Genomic DNA, 17,104 nt, shown 5'->3' on the forward strand with positions numbered 1-17,104 from the left:
CCTTAAGTGGTGATAAAGAGAGTCAAGAAGAATTTATCAAAATTCATAGATAAAAATTCATAGACACTAGGTCTATACTAGGTTGTTAAGGGAAAATAAGATGTTCCTTTCACCCACCAAACTTCTAGAAAGAATAGTCTATATGCTAAGAACACAAAGGAGAGAGGAGAAAAGTTGGGGGGAAGTTCCTGTAACTTCCATGCTTCACAGGTACATTATTCCTATCTTTATTACAGAACACTGCATTCTAATTCGATCATGCAGTTTATATTCACACTTCCTTGAACAGTATATGAGCTCTTCAAGACAAATATCCTCTTTGGTTTTGCATCCTCAGCACCTAAACCAGTATATGGCACTGAGGAGGCATTCATTAAAATTATTTAAATGTTGAATGAATACTATCTATCTCCATAGTTTCACCATCTACTCACTGTGGAGCTCCTACATTCTGGCTCTTAGTTACATTATAATATTGAAGTGACATTCTTTACAAAGGAATTAGAAAGCTCCCAAGTAGAAATCACTGGGGTTTATCCTTTTTGATTCCACTATATAATATGTCATTGTTGAAAATGCCTACCCTTTCTGCCTTCTGAATACTTTTGTCTTTCTTTGCTTCCAGGACAATGTCTGGATTCTCCTCCTACCTGTCCAACTGGCTTTTGTCAGTTTTCTTCTTTGCTTTTAGCTCCTAAATGGAAGAATTTTCAAGGTCCTATATTTGACTCTCTTGTCTTGTTAATAATCCCCCCAACAATCTCTTTCATTTCACAAAGTATAATCAGAATGCTTAAGTACCCAACCATTTCCTTATGAAATCTATACCCATATTTCTAAGAACCTTCTGTAAATCTTGATTTTGATGCTCTGCTAACACTTTCCAGTTTAATTTGTCCCCAAATGAATTTATCTTCTACTACCACCATTCCTTTTCCTGATCTTAACAGTTTAGTAACCTACTTGTCCTCCTAGTCACCTGAACTCAAAACCTTAGAGTTATCTTTGACTTTTAGATATTCTTCTCTCTCTACGTTATCTCCTTTAACAATGTGCCTGTAGATTCCTACTTCATTTCTTACACACCTATAGCTTAAATGTCATAATGCACAACTTTGATCATCTTCCTATGGCTGAAAAACCTCCATTAGATTCCTCTGCCTAAAGAAATACATGCTACACCTAGTGTCTCATTTCAGTATTTAATGATGTGGCACCAGCTTCCACTGTTGAAATCTCTATTCATCCTGCAAAACCTTTTCTTCCATGATTATCTTTCTGATATACTCAATAAAGCATGTTATCTTCCTTCTTTGAACTTATGTAGTATGTTATTAACACCTTTTGCTTTCTTTTATCTTCTGCCTTATTTTGTAGTCTTTCTGTACTTTTTATCTTTCTTACTAGACACAAGGGTTTTATAACTAAGGAAATCTTATCTTTATTATTTCAGCATCTTCCATCACATCTAGCATAGTTCCCTTCACAGGAACTATGCTCTTAACGGAAACAGCACACTCAGCTGAATGGGAAGTAGACAATATTTGGGAGCTCTTTCTAACTTATCTAACTTGGGGAGGGGGAACAGGCCCAGTGTAGAAGATTTGTTAAAATTTAGGCAAGTAATCATATCATTGTTTAATATATTGATTTGCTAATAAAAATACAGATTATTACCTCATTTTGTTTAAATCCATAATTGAAAACATTCCAATTAGAAACACAATGGTTGAGCTGTGTAAATACAGTAATTTCCTCTGTAACTGATAATAATGGAAATGGCAAGCAGAACAGAGTACATCCTTGCTGTTTGTGCTAGACTCTGATGTGAAACTTTTTGGTCTATTTTTTTGTATTTTACTTCCCTTGGGGAAAATTCTATTCTTCATAATTTTGTTTTTCTGTTTTTATGTCATCATGTTGAAATGGAAGTTATTAGAAAGGAACGAGGATTCTTGTGTTGAGCAGGGGAAGGGTAACAATACCAAATCCAATGGGAACTTGGAAAGGAATCAAATAAGGTGACTAAGAAAGCAAAAACAACAGGGGACCTTCATGAAAAGATGACTTAGCTAGGAAAGATCTAGATGAGGAGGAAATCTCTAAAAGTCCCTGTCTCTGCCACTTCTATAAAAGAGGCAAGCAGACAGAAGAGGTTTTGAAGACTTATAAACTCTGTGCCTTCCCCTCCCCTTCTCTTGCTTCCTGTTCTACTGATGTCCAAGGTGTTTACTAACTGTTGCCACTGCCTGTATGCTGGTTTCTTTTTGCCTCTGCATATTTGCTGTGGCTGTTGCCAATCGGAATGACTGCTGTATTTAAATGCACCATTTTTGACCCTATGTGTTAATTGGGGCAATCTAGCTACAAACCAAAAATATCAATTTAGATGACTTGGAATTAGTACTATAAAATTATACAGTTTGTGAATGTATCCTTGGTGTTTCACAGTTGATGACACTGCATTCCCCAGAGTATCAGGTTCAGGAAACCCCCAAGGATTGATCTCTCTCCAGTACAGCTTTTCTAGAATCAGTATGAGGTGTGAGACTTATCAGGAAGGGGCCTTAACAAATGTGTAGTTTTAAAATAAGCAGACTAGAAAGATTACAGCAGTCCTTTTATGGCCCAGAATAACAAGCTTTTACTTATTGATACAAAAATTACTATTTCAATTCAGCTTTCACTGACTATTATTGTTCTGATAGTTCAACAAAGAACAGTGAAGGTTTTTATTGTCCTTAAGAGATGGAAGGTATTCTGAAACCATGGTAAAACATCCTCACTTTTCAAAGACTGAGGATAGGTGGCATGGTTGCCTCATAGTTGTAGAGTAGTAGTGCTCTGGCATTCTGCCAGGCAAGTATACCTTAAAAATTCGATTATAAACGTAAAAATACAGATTTGCATGTTCTTCTCTCCAATCTTTGACTCTTTTTTTTGGCTACTTTCAATTTCTTCATATATATAAAAAGCAGTCTTGTGTTCTATGCAAAACACTTCTCTCCTCTACATGAAATCTTATCTTTAGGCTAATCTTGACAGAGCATCCATGAAGGGAATAGATGGAGTGTTATCTATTATCCCTCGGGATTCACCCAAATGTGAAAAATATTTATATAACTTAAATTTGCTTCCATCATGAACTTCACCATTGCCAAAAGCTTTTATGAACAACTGCACTGGGTTCTACTTCTCTCACTAGTTTGTTCAATTACAATGGTCTTGGAAGCTATGAATTTCCATTCTTATAATAACTGCTGGATCAAAGAAAACTTTCTGAAGTATAGGCTATCCAAGTCAAATATTGCTAATTTAAATTAAGTAGTTTACATATTTACTAGTAATTTTTCATTTATTTCTCCAATATAGTGTCATAGCCCATGAAGAAGACTTTTAAAATCAACAGACCTAATTTCCTCCTCTACTTTAAGAAAGAAATGCACTGAAAACATAAAACCTCATGGTGGAGGCGGAGAGTTAGGACTCCTTGGATTTTCCTGAGAGGAACTATTATTTACTCAGCCATAAGGTATGAATAGATAAGGAAGCCAACTTTCTAGTTGCACTTGAGTGAGAGAAGTTTTATTTTGCTACTTTTGTGTTCTTCCCCCCTCAGACCAATTTTCACAGTGCACCTTTATCTGTTATCAATCAATTACACTGATAAAAAATTGTTTCAGTGCTTTGTGATTTTTTGAGGGTCTTGAATTATCTGTGACTCTTCTTCCTTTATTAACATGGACTACAGACTATTATTTATATTACTGTACTACAAAAGCAAAATGGCCTTTAGAAACGGGCACTGTCTCAGTTTCCTTACCTGTGAATAGCTTGGGGCCAATTATTTTTTTATGATTTAATTACACTCATGGTTTTAAACCACCTTCCACCCAAACCACATGTTCATAAAATAACAATTAAATATTTAATATTAAACACAGTGGGAGTCCTTATATTTGATATATTTGCAAAGTGTACAGTTATTTGAAGATACATTTAGTGAGCTGAAATTTGCAATCATGTAGATATAGACGCCTGCTGAGATTTCACACATGAAATGAGATCAACTGTTTAAAAAAGCCTGTATGGGAAAATTTCATTATTTTTCTTTTTTTGGAAGGCATGGGGTACTTGGCTCTGAACATTCAGATTTGATAAGACCATGTGAACTAGAGTAGATATTACCTGGATTCCTTGGAATCCGCTTTCTGCGGTCTCGGAATGCTGCACCTGATTGTAGGGCTTCTAGAAGATTATCCATCACACCAGTCTCATCACCCTCTGGAGGAAGGAAGAAATCGGAATTAATCTTGGAGCAATTAAAGTTAAACTACAGGAAAATAAAGGGAAAAACTCCTGTCAGATTTACATAATACCACTAAATTAAAGACATATATCTGTTTTAACATAATGGATCCTGTCAGTTTCTGGCACCACAGACTACTTTGCTTATTACGCACCATTAAGCAAAATTCATGCCAATCCCACTGTTCTTTCAACTTAAAGACCTTGTCTTTTGTATTATTGATGACACGCTCAGTATGCAAATAAACAGTAGCTGATCAGCTACTGCTGCCTTCCTGTTAAGATTCTTATAAGATATTCCTAAGCAAGAAACCACTGACCCGGCTTAATGCAATCAATGTGCAGGGCGAAATTTGATGAAGCGGAGTTACACAAGGTTAAATACTGATTGTATTAATACCTTCAGCATTCAACCATCATCTGTGATTATCTCAAAAGACACTATTTGCAAAACACATTTGCATTCAATTCCTACCTAATCCATATCCTATACTCATTTTGAAATGCTGACATTGTATAAAGAAAAGGTGATCACATTATCTGAAAGGCCACATTCTACATTTGAGAGACATCAGCCAAAGTCTCATTTCCTTTTCAAAATGTTGTCCTGTGCTTAAACTCTTCCTCTGGGAAAAAACTGTTAAGAAGCCATGAGTGGAATACTCAAAAGATGTTCATAGAAATCCCTAACAGAAACAACATTTAAAATATTTTGTCTTACTCTTATCTTTAACAACTGTGGTAATCAAACACACTTTTAAGATTTGTTAGAGCATTTTTCTCAAGGTGTCAGTTACCAAAAACTCTATTAAGCTGTGGGAAATCCACAGGGAACTGAGCATTCTAATCCCAAATGGCTAACTGATGAAAATGAATTTAACTAGGGGGCTACTTTGAGCAGTAGCTAAATATGTGTGTCTTGGGTAGAAGATATTTTAGGCAGGATGGCTAAGAGGAGAAGGGAGGTGTGAGGGAGAAGACATTGTTTCTGATGTCACTCCAAAATTAAATCAAAATCCTTCTTTGGGGGTATCAGATTAACTAAGGGGCGTCAAATTAACTATGGGGTATCAGATCATAGAAAAAAAATCTCCTATGGGACAAGAGCAACCTAAAATCATTTGACTTGAGACTTCTTCAATGTTATAATAATTTATTCTATTAAAATAAATTATCTAGAACAGGATATTAAATACAAAACACGGGGAAACACAGAGGTTCTCAGGTCCTACATTTGGTGAAAATAGGACAAGGCAAGTAGAGCCCCAATGACTAAATAGGAAAAGAGAATTTATTGTGTACTTTTAATATTCAGTAAGGTCTCAGACACATGTGAACCATTACCTGTTCTTTTCAATAGAAAGAAAAGAAGAATTGAAAGAAGGTGGACAGGCTAGAATGCATCAGGGAGAATTAAATTTTATGAAGTAGATACTTTATATTTGTTATATCTTTAATTTAGAGATACTGAAATGCAGTTTTCACATGGCTGGTGTACAAAGGTGCCCAGGTGTGAACCCAGATCTATCAGGGAATAAGACTAGCTGCCCATCCTTTTTTTTTTTTTTCAGTCCTGGGGATTAAACCCAGGGCCTCAAGCATGCTAAGCAAGGGTTCCACAACTAAATTACAGCCCTGGTCCCGAGAAAGCCCGCTCCGCACAATAGCTAGCATAAATTGAAATGGACAAAGCACATGTTAGCCAGATCATAATTCTATGATACAGGATTTGAACACTACCCTAATGTCAGTACTATCTAATTGGTATATAATGAAGATCACAAATGCAAGCCATATCACTTTGCATATTCTGGCAGTCATATTAAAAAAAAATTAAAAACCCTACAAAATTCATTTCAATATATTAAGTAAATAATGAAATAAATATCTACAAAAATTAGTGATATATTTTACATTCCTTTTATCAGATTAAGTCTTAGAATTGTAGGTGTCCTTTGACATACCACAATTCATATTATCTGAATTTCAGGTGCTCATTAAGTGCATGTAACTCATGGTTACAGTACTGTATAGCACAGATAAAAATAATACAAAGTGAACTGATCAGATTTATACTTTAGAAAGACTTGCTGGGTAGCATTATAAAGGATAATAATATCTCCAATAGAAGACAGGGGAAGTTTCAGGAGCAAAGCATAATCATCTAAATAAAACATAAAGTCTTGAAGTAATGAGAAACCAGAGAGAAAAGACAGATATTTTGAAATTATTATTATGACAAGTAGGACTTTGCTGGGGAGAGGACAGATTGAGGAGGAGGGAAAGGATTCTAAATGACCAGGGATAAACAGTTTGAGAAAAGGTGATTAGAAATTACTAATTAGAAATTACTAATTACTAAATTACTAATTAGGAATTACTACTAGAAATTCCTAAGTAATAGCTATATAGGGATAACCAGCAGGAACCTGAATATATGGGTGTACAACCGAGAAATGAAATGTGGGTTGGAACTAAAGATTTCTGTGTCATCTGAAGATGGATGAGATTACCCTGACATAGTGTATCAAAAGGAGAGTGGGAGGCAGAAAATGCAATTCTGGAGGACCTCAAATTTTTAAACACCTTGAAAACTTTTTAAGTGACAAGTAAAAACTATATGTATTTCTGGTATATAACATGGTGTTTGAGTAAATGTATATGCCAGGACATGGCTAAATAAAGCTATTTAACATGTATTACCTCATAATTATTTTGTGGTAAAACACTTAAAATCTACTTTCTTAGCAATTTTTAAGTATATAGTATGTGACTATTAACTGTAGCCATCATGATGCACACAATAGACCTCTTGTATTTATTCCTCCTGTCTAAATGAAATTAATGTCATCTGACCAACATTGCTGCTTGAAACTTCACACATGGCCTAGGACCACAAATTTTAATAGGCAGTAAGGAAAAGCAGAACTACAAAGAAGGGGAAGAAATTTTCAGAGATATACAAGTATAAACAAGATAGAAGACTAGCGTAAGTGAATTTCATGTAGCCTTGTAAAAGTGGCAATTATAAAGATTATATAAAAATGAATATATGTAAATAAGTGGATAAAAAAATTCAAAGCAGTATATATTTATGGTTTACAAGAAATAAATGCAAACATAAAATACTTTAAAACATAAGGACATTATGGATGTTGTTTTCTTAAAGTTCTTTAATGGGATTACATTATGATTAGACTAAAAAGTAGGAAATAAAAAATATGACAGAAAATTTAAAAATAAATCCCTTTGCTCAACTTAGTGAGTGCCACATGACAACACTTAGCAAAACACTTCTAGGCTATCATCCTTTTCTTCATTATTATAGCCCCTCCCCAGCCAGGAGCCTTTTTAGACATCTGTTTTCCTAATGAACCCTACAGTCAAAATTTAATGTCATAGATGTACTGTATATCTGTTGCTGTACTGTGACCCTTTGGAGGACCCCCAAACCTTTGCAATAACTAAGATTTTTTTTCTATCTATCTTCCCAAGAACCAACATTCATCACCTTGGGGTTTCTAGTGCCCCTGCCAAATATACATGTTAGGTGGTTCTGCTAAAAAACAAACAAAAAAACTGTTTGCAAATATCACATATGTGTTATACAAAATAACTATGAGCATATTCAAGGAAAGAAATGTGAGTATCAGTTCATTACTTTTTCCTTTGCTTCATTCGTAAGTTTTGAAAAAGCTGAGTGATTTTCATGAAATATTGAACTCTACTGAATCAAATTTTGTGAATACAATCATAGGATTGCTTTACATTTTAGTGAATCTCCCTAACACAAAATGGAAGCCAACATGATCATTTGAAGATTGAAATTCATTTTGAATGAATTTCAGTGAAATTTGATCTATGATCAAATTGTGTTTTGACAATTTGATTGGTTTACTTAGAATTTCCAGTTTAATAGAATCATGAACATTTACTTACATGTGACTAGCTTTGTTTGGTCTATAAGTTTAAAATTTAAAAAAAATAGTTTTAAGTGTTTTTTATCATTTAAAGTAAAATAAATTTATAATTTTATCAAACACATATGGAACGATGTACCTTCTTACAACTTATAATACCTATTATACTGAGTGAAAGAATATCAAGGAAAAACTTGGTGATGAAAGCCACTAAAATGATTAATACATGGGCATGGCTGAGAAGTAATGATTCAGAGGCCACTTCATAAGCTTTCATTCCAAAATTAGTTCCAGAGCTCTGTGTGAGCTGCTTATCACTGGATAAAATTAAAGGCATGGGTTGAACCTTCTTTTTCATGTTTCCCACAGTATTTATCATTCAGTAGATGTTGAATGCCTCCTGATGTCAATTTAAAGTGTCAACATTTACCTATGTTTGCTGACTTAATTTCCCCAAAAGAGTTTGGAGAGGCTACAGATTAAAAATAGAACCGGGTAATTATCTCTCTTATACTTTTGTGCAATACTACTTCCTGATGGCTAGCACATACTTATGTAGGGACAATTTTCTGTGGATTTTTCACATTTCTATACATTTTACAAACAGAGGCACTGGTGGCCTTTGTTCTGGACTATCCTTTCAAGGACATTTTTATAGAATATAATCTTTTGAGACGGCTTAGTGCCTCTATCCAGTGTAAAGGGTAGATCAGTCTGTTTTGAAGATAGGTTATACCCCTCCTCACCTCCAGGGTGAATACCAAGTAGGTTTGCTTTCTTACAAAAGATTAGGGTTTTCTTAGCATGGGATTCTTCATCATTGACACAAACCCACTGAGTTCAGCATCCACCTAGACACAACTTTACACCATTCTATGGGAATTGGAAGGCAATAAAAAGCAATGCAAACATGAAACTCATTCTGCTTGCTATACCATGAATAACAATGGAATTCTATGTCTCTGACCCAGGAGTCTTGTGTCCTAGGTCAACATCCATTAAACTGAGGCAGGCTAACTTGTTAGCATGTAAAAATATCTGAACTCTTCAGTGTTTGAAACTATACTTCATTTTAATCAAATATTATTAATTAGAATAACACTTATTATTCTAGAGACTTAAGTGCCTTCCTTTATCAAAAACCCCACTCCATATCACTAGACTTTGAAAACTACTAAACTAAAGCCAATAGAGGTCGAGTATCCTTTTTTTTATCTGAAATGCTTTGAAGCAGAAGTTTATCAGATTTCAGAGTTCATCTAGTTTTAGAGTATTTGCCCTGATTTTTACCAGTTGAGCATCCCTAATTAAAAACTCAAAAAATTTTAAAAATGTTTCAAATTTTGGAGTATATAAGTTTTTAGATTTTTAGTTTACTGCACTATAAAATCTATTTTATAAAATCCTAAAAACCTGGGCATAATTATGGTTTTAAATAACTATTATAATAACCTTGAATTCTCAAATGCGTAATTAAAATTTCTGCAAAAGTTGAGCTGCCAAAGTTGAAGAAAGTTTCTATCAACAAGTAAGTGTTTTTTGACCCCCCCCCAAAAAAAAGCAAAAAGCTTCTTAGTGAGGGCAGGACCCTTCTATATGAGCTAATACTTAAACATATTAATTTATGAAAATAAACTATATTCTCTGTAGACTTGAGGAATTTGGGAAGCCTTAATGGAATGTATCTGTTAAGCCTTTGAAAACATTAAATTTCTGTAGCTCTTTAAGTATTATAATTCCATTTAAGTGACACTGAAATAAACCCCACTCCCTCAAAAAATCAAACCATGCCTGGTTAAAAAATATTAAAATCTAAACTTCTTAACTCCTAGTGTACATTCATGTGTGACACTGTATGCATGTGCATGTAAAAATTTACAAATACTGAAATGCAGAGATTTTAAATGTACAAATTGAAGAGTTTTTGAAAATGCATAAACCTATGTAACTACCACCATAATCAAGGTATTCAACATTTCCATCATGCCTTGATCATCATTCTTATCCCAATCACTCAGACAACCTGATTTTGATCATCTTATATTAGTTTTGCCTATTCACTTCATTTACTTTTAAAGTGGTAACAACAATCAAGGCACTTTGAATCAGCATATTCAACTGAAATAAAATATACATGGTGGGTATAATAAACCATAGGGAGAGAAAAAATTTGAAAGATACAAGGATTACAATTAAAGAGGTAAAATAGAGCCAAAGTTCTGAATGGACTTGAACATTCAAAGTAAGAAGTTTGAATATGTTTCCAGAAACTCTAAAAGCCTTTGTTAGATCTTCAGCAGGACTCTAGCATAATAAAGGTGGCATTTAAGATCAGCCTTATATTAAGATGAAAATGAACCATAGTGGGAAGGAAATCAATTATACAAAGAATAGCACTGAATTCACAGTGAAAAATATTATTCTGCATATAAATCTGGACAAGATAGGATGGCCAATTTTGGCATTATTGGTAAAAGACTTAATAGAAAAGAAAATTGGTTTTGTGAGCAAGGTCATCAGCAGTAGTAAATGGGAGCTGACAGCATAAGAAAGCAGTGACAAGTGGGGTGTAAGAAAAATCAGTGTTAGATTCAATCTTTTTCACACTCTCTATCATGGTCCAGATTAAGAACATGCTGTAAGATGTATATGGATTTGTACATGACACAAAATTAGAAGAATGCTCACTTATCAAAGAGAAAGGAAACAAAATATCTTCTCTGGGACCAAAAATAATGCTGAGAGATAACAAATAGCTCTTATAATTTAATATGGGACAATAGGAGGTGATAAAGACCAAATAAAAGGCTACTGCAATATGGTGCAAATAGCACATTGTGCCCAAAGCCCTAAATATCTATGGGTAAAAGTAATAGTATTGTCATAAATGAGTCAGAAATAAGACACAAACCATTTGGCAAAACACTGTAACAGACAGAACAAAAGTCTGAGTAAGTTCTATTCCACAGATATCTAGAAAGTCTCTATCAGATGGGAGGTTTTTGTTAGTTTCTGGCTTAATTGGAAGTCAGTTAATGGTGACTTGGAAAACCAACAGATGGTAACTAAGATAATAGTCTATGAAGTTATTTATGGCCACAAAGTGTTTAAGAAAATCAACATATTATTCCAAAGAGATTAAAAGAGGGCATAAATAGAAAGTCTATAGTTTTCAGGGAAATAATGAAGGCAGATGCTCCTCCTGAAAACAAGAAACTTTCAAGAGGGAAAAGAGGACACAGGAGTTTAGACAAAATTACTAGAAACCACAGGATGAGCTAGGGGCAGTGTAGTAATTACATTATGCAGTAGCTGAAAATTTGTAAAACAAAACAGAAAAACATTTCATTCCCAGGTTGAGGTCTTGCACAGTGGTGTATGAACCAAAAAGCAAAATTAAACTCAGAGCAATTAAAATTTAAAACTTTAGGGGAAATTTTCCGTTAGAGAGTTCTTTCATTTTGTTATCTCATCTACTTGCTAGAACAGGTAATTAACAGTTTCCTATAGTGAGGTAAATTATCAGATTCCAGATAAACTTCAAAGTGAATACTACTTTTCTAAATAATTTTACTTTAATGTTAACATTGTAGGTACATCTTGTCATGGAATAAATACTTTATTGGAGGTCACAAGATAAGTGGATATTCCACCCCAAAGTGATGAATGAAGGATATCTACAAGATAGTTGTTACCTAAGTTTGTCAGGGAAACTGAACTGGTGAGTTGACTTTCCCTGATGTATTTGGATTTAAAGAGAAGCTTGTTAACACAAATGAATGGATTTCTAATGGTAGAATTTCCATGTAGGAACTTTTTGGCCAGAGGCACATTGCTGGCAGTTTGCCAAAGTAAGAGAGCTTAATAGTAAATGGTAGCTAAGAAAATAATATTTATGCTTACTAATTTTTCCCTCAGTTACCTATATGCTATAAGATTGGGGAAAGAAAATTATACATTCTATAAATAAGCAAACGACCAATAAACCTGAATGTTAAGGCTTACCAGAAAAACCACTGTTGATGCCTCTGGTAAAATATCTCACATTCAATATTTTAAATAATTAATATTTCAAAGAGACCTTTGAAATACTGTGTGTGTCTTATCAGAATCAATCATTTACTAAGGGCATGGAACACTTGTGAAAGAAAAAGCAAGTAAAAACAAACTTGGAAAAAGAACAAATCTAACTCAATTCAAAATCACCTACCAAATAAATCTAAGTTTACTTTTGGAAAAAATGAAGAAAAATGTTTTGGGAGTTATGAATATTAATATCTACCATTTGTTGAGTACTTACTATCTGTAAGGCACTGTTTTAAAGGATTTATATTGAATCCCCACACCAACTTATTTTTATTTTCCAGGTTAAGAAACTGAGGCACATTCAGGTGAATTAACTTACTCCAGGTCACATAGCTGGAAAGTGACAGAACCAGCATTAGAATACATGAGGTGCATTCAGTAGGGGGTATTAAACTATAGTCCTTGTGGTTAAATCCAACCTACCACCTGCTTTCGTACAGCCCACTTACTAAGATTGTTTTCACATTTAAAGGGGTCTTAAAAACTAAAAAGAAGATTTTGTGTTACATAAGAATTTGACAAAATTCAAATTTCAGTCCCCAAGTTTTATGGAAACACAGCCATGTTTATTCATTATGCCCTGTTTATGATGACTTTTAGCTACAATGACAGAATTTAGTGGAGACAGAGACTTCATGGCCCTTGAAGCCTAAAATATTTACTAGTTGATTCTTTATAGAAAAATTTTGCTGACTTCTGCTCTATAGTACACACCATTAATATCAACACCATGCTAGGTACAGACATTTGTGGATCTTACAATCTTCCTCTAAGGTGCTGAAGCACTTTGGCAAGGCCAGCCATAACTTAAAAGAAAGCCTCATCACAAGGGGAATGTAGGAACGAATAATAACATTCAATATAAGTCTACCTGCAAATGAGATATTTGTATTTTGGGGGGGGCCAGAGCCAAGAGTGAGACCGTAACGAAGCTATCTAGATTGACATTTAAGAATTCCTAAAGTCCAGTTGCAAAAGAACAGTCACAAAGAGAAGAGTTTTTCCAAAAGCCAGTGGGAGATCTACTTTCCAAGTTTTCCTTTCCTGAGATCCTACCTCTAATACTGGGTTCATTCAGCTTCTTTCCAAAAGGCCTAACTCCTTACCTTGGACTTCATCTGGACTGCCATAATAGAATACAATACTATTATAATAAACTCATCTTCAAAAGAAATACAAACACAATCCCACTGGGGGGGTAGCTTCCAGAGCACCATCAAGAGGACAAATGTGTATTTGTATCTTCCTAGAATACTTAGTACAAACACAAGGCAAGAGTGGGATAGAAGTGACTTTTCAAGAATTGCTCTCATGAGAGTGCACTCAGGCATTTGTAACAAATGTCACACATCAGAGCAATAATGGCAATTTACCATCAAATATAAAAATGTTGTAAATGCGGGAAATGTTACTCTTAATTGTTGATGCTTGGGATGCAGGGAACAAGTGGACAATTCAAAAACTGCTAATCCAACTTTGAATGATAGTGTTCTTTCTTTGCTCATGAGATTCTATAATGAATCAACTTTCCCACCAACTGCCTACAGAACTGTGGAAAGGCGATAAAGACTTCACTCCATTTTTTGCACAAGAACTTAACTGCTATTTATTTTTCAAGTACAATAAGAAGTTTTTGTTTGAGTTTTATATATACCCTAGAGATTAGTGCTCTATCTGATGTATGACAGGTAAAAATTTGCTCCCAAGATGTAGGCTCTTTATTTACCTCACAGATTGTTTCTTTTGCTGAGGAAAAGCTTTTTTATTTTGAGTCCATCCCATCTATTGATTCTTGGTTTTAATTCTTGCACTATAGGAATCTTATTAAGGAAGTTGGGGCCTAATCCCACATGATGAAAATTAGGGCCTACTTTTTCTTGTAGTAGATGCAGAGTCTCTGGTTTAATTCCTAGGTCCTTGATCCACTTTGAGTTGAGTTTTGTGCATGATGAGAGATAGGGGTTTAATTTCATTTTGTTGCATATAGATTTCCAGTTTTCCCAGCACCATTTGTTGAAGAGGCTATCTTTTCTCCAATGCATGTTTTTGACACCTTTGTCTAATATAACATCATTGTAATTTTGTGGGTTAGTCTCTGTGTCCTCTATTTTGTACCATTGGTATACCAGTCTGTTTTGGTGCCAATAACATGTTGTTTTTGTTACTATTGCTCTGTATTAAAGTTTAAGGTCTGGTATTAATGCCACCTGCTTCACTCTTCCTGCTAAGGATTGTTTCAGTTATTCTGGCTCTCTTATTTTTCCAGATTAATTTCATGATTGCTTTTTCTATTTCTATGAGGAATGCCATTGGGATTTTGATCAGAATCACATTAAATCTGTATAGTGCTTTTGGTAATATGGTCATTTTGATAATATTAATTCTGTCTACCCAAGAGCAAGATATATCTTTCCATCTTCTAAGGTCTTCTTTGATTTCTTTCTTTAGGGTTCTGTAGTTTTCATTGTATAGATCTTTCACCTCTTCTGTTGATTCCCAAGTATTTTATTTTAAAACAAATACCCCAATCCATAAATGGGCCAAGGACCTGAACAGACACTTCTCAGAAGAGGATATACAATCAATCAACAAATATATGAAAAAATATTCAACATATCTAGCAATTAGAGAAATGCAAATCAAAACTACTCTAAGATATCATCTCACTCCAGTCAGAATGGCAGCTATTATGAAAACAAACAACAATAAATGTTGGAAAGGATGCGAGGAAAAAGGCACATTCATACATTGCTGGTGGGACTGCAAATTGTGCAGCCAATATGGAAAGCAGTATAGAGAGTCCTTGGAAAACTGGGAATGGAACCACCCTTTGACCCAGCTACCCCTCTCCTCAGTCTATACCCAAAGGACTTAAAAATAGCATACTACGGGGACATAGCCACATCAATGTTTATAGCAGCACAATTCTCAATAGCTAAACTGTGGAACCAACATAGATGCCCTTCAGTAGATGAATGGATAAAAGAAATATGGCATATATACTCAATGGAATATTACTTGGCAACAGAAGAGAATAAAATCATGGCATTTGCAGGGAAATGGATAGAGTCGGAGAAGATAATGTTAAGTGAAGTTAGCCAATCCCCAAAAAACAAGTGTCAAATGTTTTCTCTGATATAAGGTGACTGACTCATAGTGGGGTAGGGAGGGTGAGCATGGGAGGAATAGACCAATTCTATAGATAGGGCAGAGGGGTGGGAGGGGAAGAGAGGGGGCAGGGGGTTAGCAATGATGGTGGAATGTGGTGGACATCCTTATCCAAAGTACATGTATGAAGACATGAATTGGTGTGAAAATACTTTCTATATAACCAGAGATATGAACAATTGTGCTCTATATGTGCAATGAGAATTGTAATGCATTCCACTGTCATGTATTTAAAAAATAAAATCAATTTTTAAAAAGAAGCTCTTATTTGAATAGTTTTCTGAATACCTTACTTTTGAATGTTTACAGAGTGCACACTGATGCAGAAATATGTATCCTTAGTACAATTGCCTTCTTCAAACTGAGGAATATACTGGAACTTTTTCTTGATAATATGTTAGATTTTGCCTTTTTATAAAAGCAAAAGCAGTTTGAAAAAAGGCAAGTAATATACAGAGAAGTCTCATTTCAGTAACTGTATGAACATAAATTTCTTTTTTTTTTGGGGGGGGGGAGGTTTTCTTCAATTCCGTTTCCAGACATGGAATGTCAAATCTCCTTTTCATGTTCTACATGAAACCTTGGGAAGATACCAGAATTTTTTGCCATATTTCCAATATTAATCTTATATGTGCTTCAAAGTGTTTCTCTTTTCCACTGCTGGTTAGTCCTTTGGACAAGGTCACTTGAAGGGACAAATGGGTAGCATAATCTGTCCCACTACTCCTTCTCTTCCCTCCCATGGAGGAACTAGATCCTCTAGTTAGGTAGGACACAGAGGAAGGAGGAAAAAAAGAGGGGATGTCTACTATTTAACTGGTGACTGTTTAACTCTCTTGACTAATGTTAGATGGCTTACCATAAACAAAGATGGAGATTTAGTGTAAAGGAGAAGTAAGGAGGAATAGGAAATAGGGTTTAGCAGCTGCATGGTAAGGCTGCATGAGGAACTGAAACAGTGCATAAGATATAATCATGAGGGACTGGGGTTGTGGCTCAGTGATATAATGCTTGCCTAGCATGCATGAGGCACTGGGTTCAATCCCCAGCACCACATAAAAGAACAAACAACAACAACTTAAAAAAAAAAAAAACTAAACAAAATAAAGGTATTGTGTCCATCTACAACTAAATATATATTTTTTAGAAAGATAAACATAACTCTCTGCCTACAGGAACAATAACTGTCCTAAATAACATTAATATTATTTACATTTATATCTTGATGTCCATTGTTATCTACCCACACACTCTACCCATGGGCACCTACTCTATTTGTTTTTATTTTCTCTTCTGCCATTTGCCAACTAATTGTCCATCTTGGTGTCTTTGAGTTAACACACCATGTCCAAAAATTATAACAAATTAATTCAACTAGTATGGAACAGCAATTTTGGAGAAGTATTTTTTCCAGGTCATCTCTTATGGCTATCTTTGGGTCAAGAATCAATATCTTGCCCAATTTGAAAGGAATGGAATATCACATGATACAAAACATAATCAGCAATGCATATGAAGTTGCCTATAGACATTTGCTTCAGAAAAAGAGCTGAAAGTATGTACTCCTGATATGCTAAATCTCAACATCATAATTTATACTGATTTATCAAGATAGGAGAGTG

General features: G+C 34.6%; 1 protein-coding gene across 2 annotated transcripts in view; it reads right to left on the bottom strand.

Annotated features, from left to right (window-relative positions):
• Positions 1–17,104, bottom strand: part of Diaph2 (diaphanous related formin 2) — an 870,804-nt gene that overhangs the window by 154,994 nt on the left and 698,706 nt on the right. For both annotated transcript variants that reach the window (XM_071606838.1, XM_071606839.1), the window contains one exon: positions 4,189–4,284. In XM_071606838.1, coding sequence (XP_071462939.1) covers positions 4,189–4,284 — 96 coding nt within the window. The remainder of the gene's footprint in view (positions 1–4,188; positions 4,285–17,104) is intronic.

This window comes from Marmota flaviventris, chromosome X (assembly GCF_047511675.1).
Source record: "Marmota flaviventris isolate mMarFla1 chromosome X, mMarFla1.hap1, whole genome shotgun sequence".
Classification (NCBI taxonomy): domain Eukaryota; kingdom Metazoa; phylum Chordata; class Mammalia; order Rodentia; family Sciuridae; genus Marmota; species Marmota flaviventris.